The following is a 19,040-nucleotide window of genomic DNA, read 5'->3' as shown; positions in this document are numbered from 1 at the left end:
ATTTAACGTTTTTATTAAATTCTGATTACAAGGTACTCAGTGTAATAGTCATACCAAAACAAACAAAAATGACACAAAAATAGACATTACACATGGATTTAACACATATTCAAATATATTTTTTATTTAGTTATCCAAGAATCCATCCAAATGAATAGATACAGTATAAGTACAGTCATGATGATTCATATGTAAGATTAATGAGTAGACCAGCATGGATTTTAACACAGTATTGAAGCAGAATATGACCGAAAACATCCTCAGATTTTGTCCTAAAAGTAGATAAAGAGAACCCAATCAAACAAATAAGACAAAAATATTATATAATGATCCAATAGTACATATCTGTGAGTGGTAAAAGTATGTGAATCTCTAGGATTAGCAGTTAATTTGAAGGTGATATTATATTTAGGTGTTTTCAATCAATGGGATGATGATCAGGTGTGAGTGAGGGACCTCACGTTGGCGAATGTTAATGTTCATGAGCCTACCCTCAGGAGAACACTGAACAGCAATGGTGTACATGGCGGGGTTGCAAGGAGAAAGAACATTGCTGCCCCTCTGCAGTTTGCTAAAGATCACATGGAGAAGCCAGAAGGCAACTGAAAAAAATGTTTTGTAGATGGATGAGACCAAAATATAATATTTGGGTTAAATGACAAGCATTATGTTTGGAGAAAGGAAAACACTACATTCCAACATAAGAACCTTATCCCATCTGTGAAACATGGTGGTGGTAGTATCGTGGTATGGGGATGTTTTGCTGCATCTGGGCCAAGACGGTTTGCCAACATTGAAGGAACAGTGAATTCTGAATTATTCAAGCGAATTCTAAAGGAACATGTCAGGACATCTGTACGTGATCTGAATCTCAAGAGAAAGTGGGTCATGCAGCAATACAACGATCCTAAACACACAAGTCACTCTACCAAAGAACGGTTAAAAAATAATAAATTTTAGTATGGCCAAGTCAAAGTCCTGACCTTAATCCAATAGAAATGTTGTGGAAAAACCTGAAGTAAGCAGTTCATGTGAGGAAACCCACCAACATCCCAGAGTTGAAGCAGTTCTGTACTGAGGACTGGGATAAAATTCCTCCAATACGATGTGCAGGACTGATCAACAGTTACCGCAAACGTTTATCTGCACTTATTGTTGCACAAGGGGGTCACACCACATACTGACAGCAAAGGTGCACATACTTTTGCGACTCACAGATATACACCTTTGCTGTCAGTATGTGGTGTGACCCCCTTGTGCAGCAATAAGTGCAGATAAACGTAATAGTTTCTACTTTTAGGACTTGTGTAAATCTGATAATGTTTTAGGACATATTCAGATACATAGAAAATTCTAAAGGGTTCACAAACTTTCCAGCACTACTGTATAACATTAAAATCTTCTAAAAGAAAGATCTAACGTTATAAAGGAAAATTGGGAAATCACAAATAAATGCCTCATATTACATTGGAATTAAGCTTGATATAAAAAAGTAAAGTTGCTCATTTTAATTCAATAAAATCACATTACTGATATTTTATTTTGGATCGCATAATCTCACAGTTGATCCCAAAGAGTCGAGCCAGAACCCAGCGTATAGAGGCTGAGTGAATGTGGTGTGGACTCTGTGGAGGAGCTTCATCATGTCAGAGACACTGTAGAAGGACAGAGTTCCTGCACTGTGATCCACATACACTCCTATTCTGGAGGGTGGTGGAACTCCGAGCCCAGTCTCAATGTTGTCATGACAGAAAGAGAGAGAAGAAGAAGAAGAACACCACAGACTCCAGGACTGATCGTTGCATCCAAACCAACGCTCCTTACCCCGTCCTTTCCTTCTGATGTCTTTATATGAGACTGATATGGACACACTTCTCACACCGCTCCACTCCACCTCCCAGTAACAGCGTCCACACACACTCTCCTTACTCAACACCTGAGTGTAGGAGTCAAATCTCTCTGGATGATCAGAGTACTGCTGCTTTCTCTCACTGCGTGTCACCGCTCTGTTCTTCTCAGACAGAATGAGGTAATAATTTACTGTGTTGGGATCCAGAGTCAGATCACAGAAATCTAAACACATGACAAATGTGAACATGTTAGATATTAATCACAGGATGTGTGTGTGTGTGAGTGTGTCTGTGAAAGCGTGTGTGTGTGTGTGTGTGTGTGTGTGTGTGTGAGTGAGTGTGTGTGAGTGTGTGTATGTGAGTTTTACACGTACACTGCAGACGATATTCTCTGCTCTTTGGTTCTAAAATGATCTGAACTGCTGCAGCTGTGGAGACATAGAAACAAAATGGAGAAGGAAAAATCAGGTGGTGTAAAAGACGGAAACAGTTTAAAGTGATCAGATTTGTGTCTGATGTTTAATCAGCGTTTTATTTTAGAAAACACATTCTCTAGCTGTGGGATTTAAATGAGATTTTTTCCTTCTGAATGACGGAGAAATAAACTTTATTAATAACATGAGCACGAGCAGAGAGCTGCTTTGGTAACTAATGACTACAGAAGAAATGTTCTGACTGAATAAATGTTATTCATATGACTTATAAACTCTCTCTGTCTCTCTCTCTTTGTAGGAGTGTGTGAATAAATGTGTGTGTCCTCTGTGCTTTATTCAGAGTAGAATAACTGAAAATAAAACAGAAGCTTTTACACTATTAAGACATGAATAAAAAGTGTAACTGTATAAAATCATCTTTCCAGTAGAGGGCAACAATAACAGGAAGTTCACGTAATCATAGGAAATCATTTCTGTGCGTTTTGGGGAAATTTGATGTCTCTCTTTACCGAGCTGCAGAGAAAGTAAAGATTTCCCAGCAGGACGATTTCTCTCACCGTGTTCAGGGATTCTGATGAATTCCTCCTGGCAGAATTCCTCGAGTCTCTTTTTCAAAGCAGAGAGAGATTTCCTCACTCCATCAAATGAGAGATGTTGATTGACAGTGATGCTGCGCGAGTCCTCACGGAGATCAGACTGAAAACCTGGTCTAATAATTTCGGTCGAGCGACGGCCGGAGACTAAAACCTGCGTACAGCAATTAGGCGTAAAATTAGTAGAAGAAATTACAGCTACAATTACTTTAAAGTTTTTAAGTAAAATCTTACAGCAGGTTGTTTCCATATTAGAAAAGGTTCGAAGTGGAACTGTTTTAGACGTCTAAGAACCATTATTTATCCAATGAACCATAACCTGTATATTTCACCTGGAAATGTGGATGTAGTGTACCTTTATTTCCTGGAGGAAGTGGAGGTGATCGTGTGTGTGTGAAAGCTGCTCCAGCTCAGTGACTCTCCTCTGAAGATCAGCGATTTCCTGCTCCAGTTGCTCCAGGAGTCGTTCAGCTCGACTCAGTTCAGCCTTCTCCTGAGCTCTGATCAGCTCCGTCACCTCCGAGCGCCTTTTCTCCATGGAGCTGATCATCTCAGTAAAGATCCTCTCACTGTCCTCCACTGCTGTCTGTGCACTGAGCTGTTAGGACACACACACACACACACACACACACACACACACACACACACACACACACACACACACAAGCGCATCCATCATTCCGTCTCTTACTGGGCCTCTAAATGACTCATTGTCCATGTTGTGTGTGTTTCTAGGAGCAGCTCTGTCTCTGCTCACCTTTATAGTGTTCACAGTCTGTTTCAGCTCCTGCACCTTCTTCTGCTTCTCCTGGATTCTCTGCTGGGATTTCATCTGCTCCTCCTTTAACTCACTCTGTGAACATTTAGTTGATTAGGTTTTTTATTTACTCCACTTCCTCTACACATGAGCTCACACACACACGGATACTGTTGTTCTAATTGACAGAGGAGACCGCAGGCCACTTATGCTGGTGTACAGCACTGATGGGATTTAAACTCACCTTCTCCTGACTGTAAGGTGAATGCTTTTTGCTGCAACACTCATGAGGTTTAACGGTAATAAATTTAAAATATGTTTTACACAGCTGTGTCTCGAGCTGTTCTGTAAAGTTAGTGTGTACTGTGTGTGTGTGTTTATTAGTTGTGTCCTGTGTGCACATGCTTAAAATGTAAAAGCCTGGATGATGGTGCCATGCCCAAGACGTCCCTTTTATTCCTCCCATACAATCCTGTTAATGAAGTGCTTTTGTCTTTTTATTAGAGCGGCCTATTTAAAGCTGCAGCATGTAAGATTTCTACCATCCCTGGCAGAAAAATGCAACTGTCAACTACGTTCAGGAGAAATGTTTTGAAATGTGAGTTGCTTTACCCTGAGTCTGTCTGTATGTCTATCTATCTATCTATCTTTGTGGAATGTGTGTGTTGCCTCACCCAGTCAGCAGAAATGTTCACTACCCTGTCTGACTAGTTTATGGCCATCACTGAGCAAGAAGAAATTCAACATTCTCTTAATGATGATAAATTATATTTCAATAATCTTTTAAAAGATATTAAAATTCTTATGAATACACAAATGGAATTTTTTTTAAACTACAAATAAAATTTTAACTAGGTTAAAACAACTGATTTTAGACATGAATGGAATTAATCGGTCCTAAAAACTGTCTCTAGTTCTCACCTGTTTTTCAGTTCTGTACGCTTTAACTGAGATGGTGTCGTGGCTTTTGTGTTTTTCCATCATACACAGATAACAGATGAAGCTTTGGTCAGTACGACAGTAGATGTTCAACACTTCCTCATGCTCAGAGCAGATCTTCTCTTGTAGATTTCCAGAAGCTTCGACTAACTTGTGCTTTTTCCAGGAAGGAACTTCATAGTGAGGTTTCAGATGAGTTTCACAAAAGGAGGCCAGACACATCAGACAGGACTTGACGGCTTTGTTTTTTCTCCTGGTGCAGAAATCACACTCCACATCTCCAGGTCCAGCGTAACAGTGAGCAGGAGAAGCAGCTTGGACTTCAGTCTTCTTCAGTTTCTCCACCACTTCAGCCAGCATGTTGTTTCTGCGTAGAACAGGCCTCGGAGTGAAAGTGTCACTGCACTGAGGACAGCGATACACTCCGCTCTCATCTTCCTGATCCCAGCAGTCATTAATACACACCTTACAGAAACTGTGACCACAGTGGACCGCCACCGGATCCTTCAGTAGATCCAGACACACTGGACAGCTGAACTGATCCACTGAAAGCTGATCTACTGAAATACTGGCTTCGGCCATTTTCCTGAACTCACACACTGACAGATAGCGAGAAGAGAGAGAGAGAGAGAGAGAGAGAGAGAGAGAGACAGTGCACTGAACTCTGAGTTTAGTTTCCTTTGAAATGAACTTCCTGGTTCTCTGTGTGTATGAGGAGGTGGTTTTGGAGGAGGAGCACAAAGACGGAGAGATTATAAACACTCCTCTTTTAACCATTTCTTCCTTCAGATTCAGACCATCATTATATTAAAAAACTAAACACTAGACTGACTTCTGCGTGTTACAGAACTCCTTCTCTAACCAACACAGTTTTTTTTATCATTAATGACAATAAAGACAGATAGAAAGAGAAAAATCAAGCATGATTTTTAGACTGAGGACTTGTCTTTAACTCTGATGGAGGAACAGCACTCAGGAAAGGGAGCTGATCACCTCAGTGTAATTGAACAAAGTATTCATCCTTTCTGTATCATTAGGCAGTAAAAAAAAAATCCCGTTCTTTCCTCTTCTTCAGCTTTGTGTCTGCATGCAGTTTGATTAAATTGAGTCCTTCATACACTCTGTGTTAGTGAAACCTGCAGGGCTAAAAACAGCCAGAACTCCATTTTGAAGCTGAATCCCTTTCTTCCTCAGCACATAGTTCAGTGTCAGTCCACACCAGCATCACACTCAGGCACGAGTCGAAATCTAAAACGTAAAAAAAGGAACTAGAAATGATTTGGGTGATAATATGCTTCCAGTGTGATTTGGGTATTTAATGTCTGTAATAGAATTTACTCTGCATTTTGTGAAACTGTATTACTGACACAAACAATGTTTTTGAGCTGAATGTGTCATGATATAGACATGCTGTCATATCACAGCAAGCCAGTGACTACATTTCATATCCTGCACTGGGGCCTACAAACATGGCCACCATGGACCACCTTTCCCAGAACACACACCCTCATTCTAATCACGCACACCTGCATCCAATTTACACTCACAATCACACCACACATAAGAGACTGTTCAAACACTTATTCTTTACGAAGTATGTGTTAAGTTACATTTTGTTTCTGTCATTACCAAGCCTTAATACCTTGTTTGTTGATCCTGGTTTTGACTTTGTTCTTGTTTTCGAGCTCGTCTTTTTGCCTTGCCTTGCCTTGTTTGGACTGTTTGCTTAATCGCCTGACCTCTGACTGTCTTTATTTATTGATTTCTGCCTGATCCTTTGGACTTGTACTTCTTGTAATAAACTAAATATCCTGCACTTGCTTCCATCTCTGCCTCAATACAGTATACAGAACACTTCACCTATAACATGTAAGCAGCAGCAAAGCGAAGGAGACATCATGCAAAGTAATAAGGAACACCCTACTGAGACTCAACTCTATCAAGCTTCATCAATGGGTTGCCATGGATCCCCCAGAGCCATACGATGGATTTTTCGGCTACCCTGAGTATTTTCTTTTTGACTGCCAATTACATTTTTTGAGCCTGGCGCATCCCAAGCCTGAGCAGAGGCTCTGGCTGGGGTTCATACTCATCCGCCTCATTGGCCAAGCCCGCCAGTGGGTGGAGCGTCTGGCCTGTACAAAATCCAGAGCTCCAACCTGAGACCCACGAGGTATTCTCAGCTCCCGAGCACCCGTTGGAGGTCAACATGGCGACCTTCTCCCCAGAGCCCCAGCATGAGATCCACGAGGTTTTCTCATCTCCAGAGCTCCAGCATAAAGTCAAGTTCCTGTTCAAGGTCAGGGAGACGGCCTCTCAGGCCAGCTTCCTGTCCGAGGTCGGGGAGACGGCCTCTCAGGCCAGGTTCCTGTCCGAGGTCGGGGAGACGGCCTCTCAGGCCAGGTTCCTGTCCGAGGTCGGGGAGACGGCCTCTCAACCAAGGTTCCTGTCCGAGGTCGGGGAGACGGCCTCTCAACCAAGGTTCCTGTCCTAGGTCAACGACCAACCAGGCTCTGTTCATGCCTGAAGACGACGTCACGACCCACCAGGTTCTGCTCATGCCAGAGTCTGTTGACATGATGAAGCAAGTTCTCCTCATGCCTTAAACTGATGTCACGACCAACCAAGTTCTGGTCATGCCCGAGTCTGCAGACATGGACAACCAAGTTCTGCTCACGCCCGAGTCTGCTGACACGGACAAAGATCTGCTCACGACCGATGGTTGTGTTGACACAACCATCCACGTTCAGCCTGCAGAGGCGATGGAGGATGACGCTCCGCATTCCTGTTCCGCTGTGAATGTCGCTCTGCTTTCCTGCTCCACTGAGGATGCTGCTCAGTCTCTTGGTTCAGCTGACATTTTGCCCAAAGGGCCAGGACCGCCAGGGGAGGGGAATGAATTCTGGCAGTTTTTTTTTTTTTTTTTTTTGGGGGGGGATCTTTTGGGTCTTCAGTGACATTGACTTTGTTTACTTTCTACATGTACAGCGGAGCAGAGAGGAGCAGCCGACCCCAGCCGAGCAGGGAGGCAGAGCGACGACCTCAGCCGAGCAGGGAGGCAGAGCGACGACCTCAGCCGAGCAGGGAGGCAGAGCGACGACCCCAGCCAAGCAGGGAGGCAGAGCGACGTCCACACCTGAACAGGGAGACTGAGCGACGTCCACAGCTGAACAGGGAGACTGAGCGACTTTGAGGAAGCTGAAGAGTGGGGACTCCTTGAGTCCGGTAGGAGATGGAGCGACGTCTCTCACGGAATGTGGAGGCAGAGTGACGTGCTCCACTAAACATGAAGGCTGAGCAAGAGCCATAATAGGGGAGAGAGGGTGGGAGTTGGTGTCAGCCCCGACCACAGACTCCCCCTCCTGTCGGCATGGCATGGCGTAGTCCTTTGTGAACATTGCCGGTGGTGACCTGGTGCATGGTCTGTCCCGCCACGGCAGCCCGAGCATGCGGTCATTCTGAGCGAGTTCCTCTGTCCTTCTACCTTGCTCCAATAGTCCTCTATACCAACTCCTCATATGCTGCAAACCAGGCGTCCATCTTGGTGATCTGCTGCTTCTGATAATGGGTCTTTCCTTCTGTCACATATCGAAGTTGAAGCAGAAGCAAGTGCAGAGAATGACATTTATTTAAACAAACGTACTACAAAACAAAGACACTAAGACAACTTGGTATAACACTGTGGCATGAAACAAAACACAGAGACAACGAAAGACAAGCAAACAGTGCAGACAATGACTATATATACACACGAGTGCTCATTAACAAAACGTGAATCAGGTGCAGATGGTCATGTGACAGCTAGTGCAGTGCAGTGGCTGATGGAAACTGGAGTCCAGAGTTGATACATGACAACAAATGACAGAATACAGTCTTATTTTACAGACGTTTGGGGTTATATTTTATAAAAATAAAGGATTATACAGTTTTCCAGTAACTTCATACATACTTGTTACAGTCCACATTACTCATTTAAATTTACCACCATGGTAAAGTAAAAGAACACGTTAAATCTTTTAGTCAGGGTTTAGACTTTACCAGTACTGAAACAGCGTTGACAGTAAGTAAAGTTGACAGTAAGTAGTAAATTACCGACCACTGGCCTCTGATCAAAGTTCAGTCTTCTTGCATTCGTTGCTTGATTTAAGTGCAGCTTAAACTACCATAAATCACAATCTTCTAGTCTTGCCCCACAGAACCTTAGCAGAATTTTGCCCTATTATTATCCATCATGTCTGCTTTAATAATAATAATAATAATAATAATAATAATAATAACAATAACAATAATAAAGTGCAGGTTCATTACTAGTACCTGAAATAATGAAATGTATAAAGAGCAGATCTGGATGTGGATAGCTTAAAGACTTGCGCTTTCAAAAAAAAAGTCTTAATACTCATCATTCTGCTTGAATACATCACCTGAATACTGTAGCTTTGCCTCCTAAAACTGCTTCTGTAATCATAAATGAATGAATGCCTTTTATTGTCACTATACAGAGGCTAGCTGCATTTATTCAGTGGTGTGTGCTTCACAACGAGCTCAGTGTGCCAACACAACAACTTCCTTATGGTGTAGGTAGTGTTTGATGATTTTGGTGTGACTTGAGGTGGGTTTGGATGACCTGCTGAGCTGTAGCTGGCCTGCCTTGTTCCCGCCAAGCCTGGGCCTGGAGAAGTGCTTAGTTTTAAAATCCTTATTGTGCTTCATGGGAGAGCGATTTTATATATGAATGTTAAGTTTTACTGATGCTTAAGTGTCATAATAAAATATAATTTTCATATTCACTCTCATGTTCCTTGCCCCGATTAGTAAAACTTGTGTGCGAGTGTGTGTGCATGTGAGTGTGTTAGGGATGTCACGAGAACCGATACTTCGGTACCAAGTTGGTACTAACATTCTTAAAAGGTGACGGTACTTGTTTTTCTGCAGTAGTGTAGGTACCGTTGGTAATGAATTCTTCCGGAATAAGGGGACAGCAAATACGCGCAAGTGTTTTAAACGGTCCACAAGTGGTAAAGAAGAAGAAGAACGTCTACAAGCACACGGGAACAACTACAGAATTTTTGCTCTGCCCTGACTCGTCGAGAGGAAAGATGATAGATGAACTAGGTTCATCTTCTCCTGTGGCTTGTCTCCACAATATCACCACTAGGGGGCAGCCCAGAGTAACATCTTACAATAGTATTAGTAATCCATTGCTCTTCCTGTGAGACCCGGATGTGAAGACTTGAATTTTAAGACCTGAATTTTTGCAGCCTGAATTTGGGAGGTTGAAATATTACCTGATGAATAATGAAGATGGTATTTTAACACCTGAATATTTTGGAAGTGTATTTTAGGAAGGTGAATATGTGTGCACTGAATTTTGTTTTCAATCAAAATATACAAACCCAATGAATTGCAGAGGAAACTAATTCAAGCACTGATATTGCTGTGTTTTTTTTATATTTGTGTCAAATTGCTGGACATAAAAATTCAAGTATTGTTATTGCGATATGTTTTTATTCAATTTTTGTAATTCAACATGCCATTTTGCCTTGATGACATTTGGCACTATTATACTTCCATATCCCGCAGGAAAAAATATGCCATTAATTAAAAGAGTTTCATTTCATTTGATTGAAGTAGGTTTCACAAAGCCAGAATGTTCAGGTTTTAACTAAAATCAGTATTGTACCATGTGTCGTGACGTCAACCGGCGAACCTGTAAAACTACTTTCCCCTTAAAAGAGCTGAAATATTGATGTAGAGAGGAAAAGCTGTGCTCCTGGTCTTGTCTCTTAACGCTGACGCGTATAAACACACAACAGTTTAACTAGAAAACGTGTTAAATTTCTTATTCTCATTAACCTATTACTCTAAAACAGGGCTCTCCAACCTTTTTTCAATTGAGAGCTATTTTTAAAAAAAATGAAAGTGGCTGAGAGCTACTCACGTCATACGATACTTACACTCTATCACATAATGTATCATAACTCTCAAATTAACAAACTGATCTACACCTCAAGGAGTTAGAGAAGAAAACAGAATCAGAGAATACAGTTCTTTATGGAAAACAGCACACTTAGTTATAGTTGTCTACACAGAACTATACGGTTGTTTACATATATACATTAATGAAAGTCCAAACTAAATTAAACTGGAATATAAACAGCAGTAGCATTTCAAATGCCGTCCTGCATTCTGAACTAAAATGTACAGCACATGAATGAGAGTGCATGGTAAATGAGAAAAGTGCATGATGGGCCACAAGTATGACATGAAGTGCATTCACACTTATTTACAGTTAATGATCTGACTCACACTGCACTGATTCCACAAGAGAGGTATATGCTGGTGTGTATGCACTTAGGTTCACGCTTATGCAATCATTTAAATGTTCATCTGTCAGTCTTGTTCTGAATTTAGATTTGATCACCCTCAAATCAGAAAACGCTGGTTCACAAAGGTCTGTAGATCCAAATAAAGCAGATGCTTTGAGGGCAGCTTGGTGAATGTTCTTGTAGTTTTCTGGGTCTACCAGACTTCAGAAATGTTGTGAATGTTGCTGAGATTTCAGCAGGATATGATTTTGGAGATTAACAACCTCCATCTCCATCTCTACAGCATTGACATTGAACAGTTCAGCCATCTGCTTTGAAAAGTGATCCATGTTTATCTCCATGAAATGGTTGGCAATGAATGCCATTTAAGATTTTCAAAATCACTGAACCTTTCCTCAAATTCCTGCCCAAGCCTGGACAGGAGGTCACAACACTTGAGTACATCCAAAACTTTGGTTGCATTTGCGTGGCTTTCTACCATCTTTACCAATGAGGGGAAGTGTTGCAATCTGTTATGTTTCAATTGATGAAGGTAAAATGAGTTTTGCTTTAAATGCCTTCACAGCACTGATCATATCACACATGGTTTTGTCTTTACCTTGTAACTGAAGATTGAGCTTCAGTTTATCGGTCACATCAGCCAATAATGCAAGATCAAGGAGCCATCCGGTATCAGACAACAGGTTAGTGTCCTCCCCACCTTGCTTCCATGAAAGCCTTAATTTCGCTCAGCAAGGAAATAAAGCGGTGAAGTACCTTACTGCTACTCAACCATCTGACTTCTGTGTGAAGGAGGAGATCGCCATACTCTGCAGAAATTTCATCAAGGAACAGTTTGAAACATCTGTGTTGTTTGGACTTTGCTCGAATCGAGTTGATAATCCGAACAACCATTTTCATGACATGATCAAAACCCATAACCTTAGTGCAGATCGCCTACTGATGAATGATGCAGTGATAGTTCAGAAATTTAGGAAAGTCTGGGTCGGCCTTGCAATGTGCAATAACTCCACAGAGTGGCGCCCTATCATGGCTGGAGCTCCGTCTGTTGTCATAGACACCAGCTTTTCAAGGGGCATGCTTGTTTCCATGCAGTAGGTCTTCAAAACGTTGTAGATGTTGACTCCTCTGGTCATGGTTTTCAGAGGAAGTAATGTAAAAAACTCCTCTGTGGTGGAAAAATCATCAAAAACCATCCGAACAAAAACAGCCAACTGGATTGTATCACTCAAGTCCACCGATTCATCACATTGAAATGAAAACCATTGACACCTTTGCAGGTCCTGTTCTAACTGTCCCATTACATCTGAAGAAAGCAAGGAAACTCTCCTTGCAACCGTGTTGGCACTCAGCTGGACATCAGCGATAGCGGACATCATTTCTCTCTTGCTTTTGTGGTCCATGAACAAAGTTTCGGCCATCGCAGTCATCTCTTCCTTCACCATGGCGTCGTCGGTGAACGGCTTCTTGTGTTTTGTCAAGATGTCCGCCATTTTAAATGATGCCTCTGTTACAGCGTTTCCTCTCTTTATCGGTTTGGTGAATAAAGATTGTTGTTTTTGTAATGTTGCTTTCAGCTGCTTCACTTTTTCAGTTCATAGCCCGCTACCCACAGGAAAGTCCCGTGTAAAGTTACCATGAACTTGAGTGAAATGGTGCTCAATATTGCATCTTTTACTGACAGCAACGCTAATTAGGCTCTCACATCTTCAGCTTACATTGGTGAAGAAAAATTCACTCTCCCAGTCCTCATGGAAATAGTATGTTTTCTTCCTTTTGTTTGGTGGAACACTGTCTTTACTCATCCTGAAGCAAACTACATTTTATAGCTAGATAAATACTAGAATATAATATGAGCAAGATGACGTGCTTTTGATTGAAACTTTGGAGTGACGGCCGATGTGGCAAATAATAATCCATTTTCAGTGGAGGGTCGGGATAGGAAGTGGTATAGCCCACTCTGATTGGATGAAATGGAAAATATTGCCAGAATGTCTTCGCGAGCTACCTAATATCAGGCCATGAGCTACTGGTAGTTCGCGAGCGACGTGTTGGAAACCCCTGCTCTAAAACAAGCGGCGAACTAGAAACCGATAAACATAGCTATGCTATGCTAGCTGACTAGCGGTTCTGTTTATCTCAGTTGGCATTAATTAAACCAATAACTACCTCATTTATATACATATTAAACACGCATATGGATACCTGACACCTGATATTTCAGGTTAAATCGTACCTTTGGGTCTTTCCTCGGTGTATAAATCCACTACGATGTCGCCTAATGTTGTTTCTAGCAACACCGCCATTCTGTTTCAAAATTCAGACGGGACTGCGCATGCGCGGAAGCAAAGCGCGTGTCCGATATAGCAGAGCGCGTAACCTACAAACCAATGGGATTTGTGTGTGCAGCTACTGTATGCTGCAGTAGGTTTCCTGTTTGTTCTGGGATAAATTAGCTTTGCATTTAACGTTTTTATTAAATTCTGATTACAAGGTACTCATTAAGGCAACACTTAGTGTGTCATACCAAAACAAACAAAAATGACACAAAAATAGACATTACACATGGATTTAACACATATTTAAATATATTTTTTATTCTGTTATCCAAGAATCCATCCAAATGAATATATACAGTATAAGTACAGTCATGATGATTCATATGTAAGATTAATGAGTAGACCAACATGAATTTTAACACAGTATTGAAGCAGAATATGACCGAAAACATTCTCAGATTTTGTCCAAAAAGTAGATAAAGAGAACCCAATTAAACAACTGAGACAAAAATATTATATAATGATTCAATATTACATATCTGTGAGTGGCAAAAGTATGTGAACCTCTAGGATTAGCAGTTAATTTGAAGGTGAAATTATATTTAGGTGTTTTTAATCAATGGGATGATGATCAGGTGTGAGTGAGGGACCTCACGTTGGCGAATGTTAATGTTCATGAGCCTACCCTCAGGAGAACACTGAACAGCAATGGTGTACATGGCGGGGTTGCAAGGAGAAAGAACATTGCTGCCCCTCTGCAGTTTGCTAAAGATCACATGGAGAAGCCAGAAGGCAACTGAAAAAAATGTTTTGTGGATGGATGAGACCAAAATATAATATTTGGGTTAAATGACAAATGTTATGTTTGGAGAAAGGAAAACACTACATTCCAGCATAAAAACCTTATCCCATCTGTGAAACATGATGGTGGTAGTATCATGGTTTGGGGCTGTTTTGCTGCATCTGGGCCGGGACGGTTTGCCATCATTGATGGAACAATGAATTCTGAATTATTCCAGCGAATTCTAAAGAAAAATGTCAGGACATCTGTCCATGAACTGAATCTCAAGAGAAAGTGGGTCATGCAGCAACACAACGACCCTAAACAGTTACCCCAAACGTGTCTGTTTCTAGTTTTAGGACTTGTGTAAATCTGATGATGTTTTAGGTCTTATGCAGATATATGGAAAATTCTAAAGGGTTCACAAACTTTCAAGCACTACATTAAAACATTAAAATCTTCCAAAAGAAAGATCTAATGTTATAAAGGAAAATTGGGAAATCACAAATAAATGCCTAATATTACATTGGAATTAAGCTTGTTATAAAAAAGTAAAGTTGCTCATTTTAATTCAATAAAATCACATTACTGATATTTTATTCTGGATCACGTAATCTCACAGTTGATCCCAAAGAGCCGAGCCAGAACCCAGCGTATAGAGGCTGAGTGAATGTGGTGTGGACTCTGTGGAGGAGATTCATCGTGTCAGAGACGCTGTAGAAGGACAGAGTTCCTGCACTGTGATCGACATACACTCCTATTCTGGAGGGTGGTGGAACTCCGAGATCAGTCTTAATGTTGTTGTGATAGAAACACAAAGAAGAAGAAGAAGAACAACACAGACTCCAGGACTGATCGTTGCGTCCAAACCAACACTCATTACCCTGTCCTTTCCTGCTGATGTCTTTATATGAGACTGATATGTACACAGCACCGCTCCACTCCACCTCCCAGTAACAGCGTCCACACACACTCTCCTTACTCAACACCTGCCTGTAGGTGTCAAATCTCTCTGGATGATCAGAGTACTGCTGCTTTCTCTCACTGTACGTCACCGCTCTGTTCCTCTCAGACAGAATGAGGTTATAATTTACTGTGTTGGGATCCAGAGTCAGATCACAGAAATCTAAACACATGACAAATGTGAACATGTTAGATATTAATCACAGGATGTGTGTGTGTGTGTGTGTGATAGAGTGTGTGTGAGTGAGAGATTGTGTGTGTGTGAGTGTGTGTGTTTGAGAGAGAGTGTATGTGCATGTGTGAGTGTGTGCGAGAGTGTGTGTGATGTGTGTGTGTGTGACTGAGTGTATGAGCATGTGACTGAGTGTGTGTGTGAGTGTGAGTGTGTGTGTGAGTGTGAGTGTGTGTGTGTGTGAGTGTGTGGGTGTGCGTGTGTGTGGGTGTGTGTGTGTGTGTGTGTGTGTGTGTGTGTGTGTGTGTGTGTGTGTTTTACACGTACACTGCAGAAAATCTTGTCTGCTCTTTGGTTCTGGGGGTAAAATGATGTGAACTGCTGCAGCTGTGGAGACACAGAAACAAAATGGAGAAGGAAAAATCAGGTGGTGTAAAAGACGGAAACAGTTTAAAGTGATCAGATTTGTGTCTGATGTTTAATCAGCGTTTTATTTTAGAAAACACATTCTCTAGCTGTGGGATTTAAATGAGATTTTTTCCTTCTGAATGACGGAGAAATAAACTTTATTAATAACATGAGCACGAGCAGAGAGCTGCTTTGGTGACTAATGACTACAGAAGAAATGTTCTGACTGAATAAATGTTATTCATATGACTTATAAACTCTCTCTGTCTCTCTCTCTTTGTAGGAGTGTGTGAATAAATGTGTGTGTGTCCTCTGTGCTTTATTCATAGTAGAATAACTGAAAATAAAACAGAAGCTTTTACACTATTAAGACATGAATAAAAAGTGGAACTGTATAAAATCATCTTTCCAGTAGAGGGCAACAATAACAGGAAGTTCACGTAATCATAGGAAATCATTTCTGTGTGTTTTGGGGAAATTTGATGTCTCTCTTTACCGTGCTGCAGACAGAGTAAAGATTTCCCAGCAGGACGATTTCTCTCACCGTGTTCAGGGATTCTGATGAATTCCTCCTGGCAGAATTCCTCGATTCTCTTTTTCAGAGCAGAGAGAGATTCCCTCACTCCATCAAATGAGAGATGTTGATTGACAGTGATGCTGCGTGAGTCCTGACGGAGATCAGACTGAAAACCTGGTCTAATAATTTCAGGCGAGCGACGGCCGGAGACTAAAACCTGCGTACAGCAATTAGGCATAAAATTAGGAGAAGAAATTACAGCTACAATTACTTTAAAGTTTTTAAGTAAACTCTTACAGCAGGTTGTTTCCATATTAGAAAAGGTTCGAAGTGGAACAGTTTTAGACGTCTAAGAACCATTATTTATCCAATAACCCATAACCTGTATATTTCACCTGGAAATGTGGATGTAGTGTACCTTTATTTCCTGGAGGAAGTGGAGGTGATCGTGTGTGTGTGAAAGCTGCTCCAGCTCAGTGACTCTCCTCTGAAGATCAGCGATCTCCTGCTCCAGTTGCTCCAGGAGTCGTTCAGCTCGACTCAGTTCAGCCTTCTCCTGAGCTCTGATCAGCTCCGTCACCTCCGAGCGCCTTTTCTCCATGGAGCTGATCATCTCAGTAAAGATCCTCTCACTGTCCTCCACTGCTGTCTGTGCTCTGAGCTGTTAGGAGACACACACACACACACACACACACACACACACACACACACACACACACACTTAAGCTCATCCAACATTCCGTCTCTTACTAGGCCTCTAAATGACTCGTTGTCCATGTTGTGTGTGTTTCTAGGAGCAGCTCTGTCTCTGCTCACTGCTCACCTTTATAGTGTTCACAGTCTGTTTCAGCTCCTGCACCTTCTTCTGCTTCTCCTGGATTCTCTGCTGGGATTTCATCTGCTCCTCCTTTAACTCACTCTGAGGACAAACACAATACATTACACTGTGTATGCATCATGAGATTATGAGCTCAGTGGGTGAATATGAACTGCAGATAAAGGGTTAAAGTTCACTCGGGTTCTACGGAGCACCTTATTAAAGTGTAAAAGACTGGATGTCGGGTGTTATAAAGTTCATAGAAGTCCATAATGTGGTGTGAGAATGTGATTATTATTATGACTTGCTGTATCACTGGGTGATTTTACTATTGCTAAATACAAATTTTGTTCAGTTCAGCAGCAATTAAAACAGAAATGTTGGAGTAGAGTACGCTACTTCTTAGAGGAAATGCAGAACTCAGTAGATCGTATGTAAAATTCTTCAGCTACTTTAGATTAGACATGTAAATTGTATGAAATGACTCTGAATAGATTAGACTTGCTTTTCTCACCTGTTTTTCAGTTCTGTACGCTTTAACTGAGACGGTGTCGTGGCTTTTGTGTTCATCCGTCATACACAGATAACAGATGAAGCTTTGGTCAGTACGACAGTAGACCTCCAGCACTTTATCATGCTCAGAGCAGATCTTCTCTTGTAGATTTCCAGAAGCTTCGACTAACTTGTGCTTTTTCCAGGAAGGAACTTCATAGTGAGGTTTCAGATGAGTTTCACAAAAGGAGGCCAGACACATCAGACAGGACTTGACAGCTTTGTGTTTTCTCCCGGTGCAGAAATCACACTCCACATCTCCAGGTCCAGCGTAACAGTGAGCAGGAGAAGCAGCTTGGACTTCAGTCTTCTTCAGTTTCTCCACCACTTCAGCCAGCATGTTGTTTCTGCGTAGAACAGGCCTCGGAGTGAAAGTGTCTCTGCACTGAGGACAGCGATACACTCCGCTCTTCTCTTCCTGATCCCAGCAGTCATTAATACACACCTTACAGAAACTATGACCACAGTGGATCGTCACCGGATCCTTCAGTAGATCCAGACACACTGGACAGCTGAACTGATCCTGATCTACTGAAATACTGGCCTCTGCCATTTTCCTGAACTCACAGAGAGAGAGAGAGAGAGAGAGAGAGAGAGAGAGAGAGAGAGAGAGAGAGAGAGAGAGAGAGACAGAGAGTGAGACTGCACTGAACTCTGAGTTTCGTTTCCTTTGAAATGAACTTCCTGGTTCTCTGTGTGTATGAGGAGGTGGTTTTGGAGGAGGAGCACAAAGACAGAGAGATTATAAACACTCCTCTGTTAACCATTTCTTCCTTCAGATTCAGACCATCATTAAATTAAAACTAAACACTCTCAGACTGATTTCTGCGTGTTACAGAACTCCTACTCTACCCAACATACTTTATTTTATCAGTAATGACAGTAAAGACAGACAGAGAGAGATTTGGTTGGGGTATTTAATGTCTTTAATGTCTTGGTTTAGGTATTTAATGCATTTTGTGAAACTGTATTACTGACACAATGTTTTTGAGCTGAATGTGTCACGATATAAACATGCAGATTGCATAATTGTCACATAATCCACGTAAAGAATGTTAGGACAGATGCAAATGCAAATTATAGTTTATTTATAGAGAGACAGGCAGACAAATCACGAGACAATAGCGTGGTCAAAATAACAGGCAAAGGGTCAGGCGATTGGCAAACAGGCATAAACTAGGCAAAGCAAGAATCATCAATGAGGAACAAGAAGCAAGATCAATAAACATAAAACAAAACAAGGAAACGGGTACAAACCCTTGGTAAGGTGAGAACATTCAATACTAGGTAAAGTCATGGCGTTCAAAAAGTCTCTTACAGTGAGGGAAAAAAGTATTTCATCCCCTGCTGATTTTGTACGTTTGCATACTGACAAATAAATGATCATTCTATAATTTTAATGGTAGATTTATTTGAACAGTGAGAGACAGAATAACAACAACAAAAAAAATCCAGAAAAACGCATGTCAAAAATCTTATAAATTGATTTGCATTTTAATGAGGGAAATAAGTATTTGACCCCCTCAAAATCAGAAAGATTTCTGGCTCCCAGGTGTCTTTTATACAGGTAACGAGCTGAGATTAGGAGCACACTCTTAACGGGAGTGCTCCTAATCTCAGTTTGTTACCTGTATAAAAGACACCTGTCCACA

General features: G+C 41.4%; 1 protein-coding gene across 1 annotated transcript; it reads right to left on the bottom strand.

Annotated features, from left to right (window-relative positions):
- Window positions 1–97: 97 nt before the first annotated feature.
- On the bottom strand, window positions 98–18,780 carry LOC108262412 (uncharacterized). Its single transcript, XM_053685881.1, has 12 exons — window positions 17,351–18,780; window positions 16,843–16,938; window positions 16,438–16,680; window positions 16,047–16,236; window positions 15,422–15,481; window positions 14,558–15,085; window positions 4,556–5,379; window positions 3,635–3,730; window positions 3,233–3,475; window positions 2,842–3,031; window positions 2,225–2,278; window positions 98–2,073 (listed from the first exon to the last, which is right to left on the bottom strand). The coding sequence occupies exons 1-12, from the start codon at window positions 17,939–17,941 to the stop codon at window positions 1,538–1,540; spliced, it is 3,651 nt and encodes a 1,216-aa protein (XP_053541856.1). The 5' UTR covers window positions 17,942–18,780; the 3' UTR covers window positions 98–1,537.
- Between the last annotated feature and the right edge of the window lie 260 nt (window positions 18,781–19,040).

The sequence above is a fragment of the Ictalurus punctatus genome, chromosome 2 (assembly GCF_001660625.3).
Source record: "Ictalurus punctatus breed USDA103 chromosome 2, Coco_2.0, whole genome shotgun sequence".
NCBI lineage: Eukaryota > Metazoa > Chordata > Actinopteri > Siluriformes > Ictaluridae > Ictalurus > Ictalurus punctatus.
This window is presented reverse-complemented; position numbering and strand designations above follow the sequence as displayed.